This window comes from Prosopis cineraria, unplaced genomic scaffold (assembly GCF_029017545.1).
Source record: "Prosopis cineraria cultivar Desert tree isolate PC_DT_omini unplaced genomic scaffold, ASM2901754v1 PC14, whole genome shotgun sequence".
NCBI classification, from domain to species: Eukaryota; Viridiplantae; Streptophyta; class Magnoliopsida; order Fabales; family Fabaceae; genus Prosopis; species Prosopis cineraria.
Genome location: NW_026555345.1, coordinates 15,992,990 through 15,999,000, shown reverse-complemented (window position 1 = coordinate 15,999,000; position 6,011 = coordinate 15,992,990). Strand labels below are relative to the sequence as shown.

Sequence of the window (6,011 nt, the reverse complement as noted above, 5' to 3'; positions counted from 1 at the left end):
CAATCTTAAACTACCATCCTTCTTCTTCACAAATAAGACAGGAGATCCCCAAGGAGAAACACTAGGTCTAATAAATCCCTTATCTAACAGCTCCTCAAGTTGCTTCTTCAACTCAGCTAACTCTGAAGGAGCCATTCTATAGGGAGCCTTTGAAATTGGCTGAGTCCCCGGTACCAAGTCAATTGAGAATTCAACCTCACGTTCTGGAGGTAATCCTGATACATCCTCAGAAAACACCTCTGGGAACTCCCTAACAACCTCAATTTCATCCACTATACCTGTCTCAGACCCTTGGGTAGCGAGCACTACCACGTAAGCCTCACATCCTTGCTCAATCAACTTTCAACTTGTAAAGAAGAAAGAAAACAAGAATGACCAGGGTATTCTTTGATCACCTCCGGTACTTCTACCAAAGTCACTGTCTTAGTCACACAATCTAAGACAGCACCATAAGCTGTCAACCAATCCATACCAATAATTAAATCAATCCCTTGCATAGGTAATTTGATCATATTCACCCAAGTCGATCGCCCATTAAAAGTCATCTTAGTCCTACACACCACACTGGATCGACCAACTAAACCAGAAGTAGAGGAAACTTCTATATCATGGGGCAACTGGTCAACAGGCATAGCCATTCTATCTAAGCGCTCGGCAGAAATAAAAGAATGCGTCGCACCACAATCAAACAAAGCTTCTAAATCGAGGCCACAGATAGAAACCATACCAGTGATTAGATTCGATGACTTCCTAGCCTCCTCCTGAGATACTGTATACACTCTACCAGGAATCACGTTCCTCCGGTCCGAGCTCTCATGTAAATCAGGGCAGTCACGGATCAAATGGCCTAACTTTCCACACTTGTAACAAGCAAAGCAGCGACCAAAATGAACCCTACCACATCTATTGCAAGGTGACCTCGCTGTGCTTAGAATTGGGGCTTGACTGGTCTGTGAAGAACGTGCTGGAGCATTCCCAGAGAAACGAGAACCCCCAGATCTCATATTACCACCCCGATTACCTTGAAATCTTGAACCCCTATTTAAATTTCGATTACCAGAAGCAGAAGAAGACCCGATTCTAAAGGAGCCACTAGAAGAAGAACCAGAGCTAAAACCCATTCTCTTGGATACACCACCAGTAGGAGCTAACCCAAAAGAAAATCGACCTCGTGTATCCCTACTCCGGCTACTCTCTGTGTCTCGGCCTCGACGAGCGGCAATCCTCAGACGATTGCACATCTCATCATATGTCGCCTCGCCCAACAAAGATAGCTGCTGGCGGTATTCTGGCCTCATCTTTTCTAATAACCTCTTTGCTTTCCACTTGCTATCATTAGAAGCCTTCAGATATGTTGAGAACTTAGACAGCTGATTGAATTTTCTTATAAAAGTCTCCTCGTCTAAGTCCCCCTGCTGAAATGCATGAAACTCTGCCTCTTTCTCATCTCTGAAAGCTGGCGGAAAGTGAAAATCATAAAATCTTTCTTTAAATTCATCCCAAGACATAGATCTTCCATCTGTGGGCTTAACAGAATCCCACCAATGCTTGGCTTCACCAACAAGCTGCATCGTAGCCAAGATAACCTTCTGCTCAGATGTACACCTCACAACAGTAAATAACTGCTCCATCCGATCCAACCACTCTTCAGCTTTCCCATCAAGCATACTACCATCATATGTAGTCGGATTAGAGCGAGAGAATTCCTTCCAAGGTTCAGATATGTCATCTCTCGATTATTAACAACTGGTGCATGAGCTCCCATAGTACTAGAAGATCCCTGCCCAGCACTTAGGTCAACATGCTGATCTGGAACAGTATGACTTCTAAGATTTTGCTGTATATCCACCATAACTTCAAGCAGCCTAGCCATGACTGCATCTGTCCCCTGTGGTGGTGGTGGAGGTGGAGGCGGAGGTGGAGGCGGAGGAGGTAGAGGTGGTGGTCGTTCCTCATTCCTCGATCTACCCCTTCCCCTTCGAGCCATATTAGAACTGAAAGGTGTACGGCTACAAGCGTACGGACCTTTCTCCCCTCCTAAAGGAACAAGCCAGAGAAAGAAAAACCATATTAGTCCAGGTTAGTGGTAGAAGGGAAAGAGCATAAAAGTAATGTATTTAAGGTGCCAAGTAGGAAAAAGGAATCATAAACCTAAAACTGATACCAAATGTAACACTTGCCTTGAGTGTTATCCAAAAATCACATAATTCAAACAAACTAAGTGTGGTTAAGGAGTTGATCCTCTAACCAACTTAAGAAATAAATCATTTAAAACCTTAAAAATAATTATAGGTTCTACCTATAGCGCACGGAAGCAAGTTAGACGAAAATGGAATAAAAAGATGCTGTCATGACAGTAATTTATTGCTGTCATGACAGCCCTCCTGGGCCAACTTCCAGGAGGCGGTGTTCCGTCATTCGACCTCCGATTGAAGTGATTTTAAAGCTCACACGTCACATTCAAAGGGTACTATAAGTGTACCAAATTTCAAAAAGATCCAACGGTCGGATTAAAAATTAGACATGTTAAAAGATTGACTATTTTTGCTGTCATGACAGCTAAAAAGCTGTCATGACAGCACTTCCGGACCAACTTCCGGAGTGCACCATTTCATCATCTGACCTCCGATCGGAGTGATTCCAAAGCCCACATGTCACTTTTAAAGAATACTATTAGCATACTAAATTTTGAAAAGATCCAACGGACGGATTGAATTTTGTGCAGGTTACAAAATCAACACTGTAGCTGTCATGACAGCAATTTAATGCTGTCATGACAGCACCTCCAGACCAAATTCCGGAGTGCGTCGTTTCTCCGTCCGATATCCGATCGACGTGATTCCAAAGCCCACACGAAGCTTATAAAAGGTTTTACTTGTGACCCAAATTTTAGAGAAATCCAACGGTCGGATTAAGATTTGGACACCCGGATGCAAAAGTGCAGCTTTTTGGTAAAAACCATTTTCAAAATTGTCCAAATCCCATCCTAATGGTCACAAACCTGTGGAAACACTTTGGACACGTCAAATAAGATTAAAAACACTTGATAGAACATTCAAATGATGGAAAACCCCCATACATCAAAATTTGACCACCCGGGTGCCATTTCCTAAAATGGACCCTAAACCCCCAAAATGCACAAATCATACAAGAGTGGTCACAAATCAATCCAAATACCATGTATTTATATAAATACATATGCTAAACATTTTCACTTGGCTCAGAGCTCCTTGTGGGGCCCACGCACCCACTCTCTCTATCCAAGCTGTATGTTTTCCCATAGCACACCATTTGCAATGCAACCACTTTGCATTTGCTTATAAAATCACATATATATCAAAATAAAGATCTGCTTGTAATAGAAACTTGGTCTACTAAGTAAATCCATCAAAACCACACACCATAACCAAGTTTCCTAGCCACAAGTCTGCAAACAGACAAAAATTCATACACAAGCACACAATCCACACATATTCACACACACACACATAATCATATCCTACTGGCACCCTAATCTTAAATACATTACAATATATTTGCTCAAAAGAAAGGGGTTGCAGTTCTTTACAAATCACAAGCAAACCCCTAGCTTTGCTCTTTTCCCCGTCCACCACTGGATCCTTCGCCTGGACCTAGAATATTGAAAAGAAAGGGGTGAGACAACCACAGTCTCAGTAACAGTGAAATCTATATTGATTATTACAAAGTAAGCCATAATTAAATAAATGAATAATAAATTCAACATAGTATATAATTTAGCCATTTAAAATGCATGAATGCATGACCTAGGCCGGTATGGCCTTTCATGACCAACAGAATGCCCCCTGGCACTCTTTAACTCGCAGGTAAACCTTATACCTACTTGTACCTCCACAGGCACAAAACATAATCTAAGGCATGATCTAATCCACCGAACCGCCTATGCCCCTTCGACGTGAATCCTGAGCAGTCAAAGCTAACTCCCTCCCAGAGCCAGCCCGACTTACTCTCCATGTGAGGGCTACCTTGGCCTAGGCACTCAACCTCACACTTCATATGTCGGATTCCCTCCCCCACTGAGAGGTGTCGAACACTCAATACACTAACCACTTTAGTGCACTGAGCCCACAATACGTAAGACAACACTGAGTACTGACAGTGTGCCATAGAATATCAAAAATCCACACCTTCTCATTGGTGAACTCCCACCGAGATCATGCCTTTTACTCTTGTCTACCTTTCCTGAGTATTGACCATTCAACACTCTAAAGTAGTATAATATTTATAAATCTCATTTCCATAAAAACATTGTTATTAAACAATTAGAAAACATATTTGCACTATAATCAAAGTAGTACCCCATAACCCCTTATAAAGCACATTTAATCTTTTAAAACATGTAATGCATGATAACTAGTAATATTTATTCAAAAATAGCTAAAACAAAGTAATAAGAAATATAAATTCCCCTGTTACCTCAACCCTTTGGTACTAAAAGGGTTCCCCTTGTACAAAATAGGGCTCGGCTTGTTCCTTACTTCTCAATAAGTTCCACCAACAATTTTCTACAACATATAAGTGATCCACATCACTTATCATGACAAATAGTATTAATGAAGACTATAACTTATACCACACAACTTAGGTCAATGAGTCATAATCCACCCTAATGGTCCATATATTAAACCAACCATTCACATAGTATCACTTAACCACCAAAACCATTTATTAGCCATCACTAGGCTAATTTTCAATTTATATAATTTTTTTAATCAATTAAAAACCTTTACTTAGTGCCACCAACTTTCACCATTAGCCCTTATAATGAAAACCAAACCTTAATTTAAATCTTATTGGGCTCAAATAGCAAAATTATAACTAAATCAATAGGCTTAAACCATTGAGGAGCAAAAACCCAATTTCTCAAGGTTTATTTTGTGCCCAAAACACCTCTTTTCATCCAATTATTCACTCAAAACATTAGATCACTATATAGAAACTCAAAACATGCTCCCTAGAATCCAAAGAAACAAAAGCTTACAAGAATAAAGCCTTTGGGATCAAAATCCAAAAATTTCCTCTTCCAAAAATTGAAGAAAATCAAGAGAAAGAGAAGAGGATTGAAGTAGGGAGTTTACCTATCGTGTAGCCGAGCTCGCAACGGTCGCAAAGACTCCTAGATCCAAGCCTAACTCCCTCCCTTTCTCTTCTCTTCTTCCTCTCTCTCTCTCTCCCGTTTGTGCGTTTGCTTCCTTTCTCATTTTCTCTGCGTTTCTGCATCAGTTTGCTCCTTAAAATGCTGGTCAAAAACTTTGGGGAAAATTACAAGAAAGGGCCCAACATTTTTTATTATTGCACAAAAGCCCGGGTCAACTTTGGTAATTTTTCCCATAGTTAAAAATCAAATAAAACCAAACTTTTGCTTAGTAAAATTCGAACTCTGGGCCTCTATTAAATTATTCTAAATTTTAATTTAATTATAGATATTTTATTTTATTTTTGTTTATTTTTTTTAAATAAATTTGAGTCTTAAAATTTTTAGGATGTTACAATATTTATGCATTTGGAAAATGAATGTGATGTTTTGTAAAGGTAATTATATGTTAATGAGAAGTGGATTTTGAGATACATGAGAATAATGTTGAGAAAATGATGAGAATACATACTTGCGTAGTGCATGGTCATGAGCCCAATGTGATTGTTGTGATAATGAGTAAAAAAAAATGAAAAATGTGAAAATGAGTGAGTATTGATATGGCATGATTAGTGGCAAGAGTTCACCTAGGGATTGGGAGTAGAGAAAAATTTATATGGTATTTAGGCTACCCTCTGATATATAGGGGTATAACCTTATCCCACAATTTATCGAGGGATTATCCCATAGTTTGTCGAGAGACTAGAACCTAGGGTATGAGACACCTCAGGAATTTGAGAATAGGGGAAGCCGTGGTCTAAGAGTGAGTCCTATGATCTTTGGCTAGGTCACACCTCATGATTGGTGAGCTTGGGTAGTCCAGTCACATAAATGGAGC

General features: G+C 39.9%; 1 protein-coding gene across 1 annotated transcript; it reads right to left on the bottom strand.

Moving 5' to 3' along the window:
- Positions 1–331: 331 nt before the first annotated feature.
- On the bottom strand, positions 332–5,460 carry LOC129292340 (uncharacterized). Its single transcript, XM_054929911.1, has 3 exons — positions 5,118–5,460; positions 1,745–2,037; positions 332–346 (listed from the first exon to the last, which is right to left on the bottom strand). The coding sequence occupies exons 1-3, from the start codon at positions 5,257–5,259 to the stop codon at positions 332–334; spliced, it is 450 nt and encodes a 149-aa protein (XP_054785886.1). The 5' UTR covers positions 5,260–5,460.
- Positions 5,461–6,011: the final 551 nt, after the last annotated feature.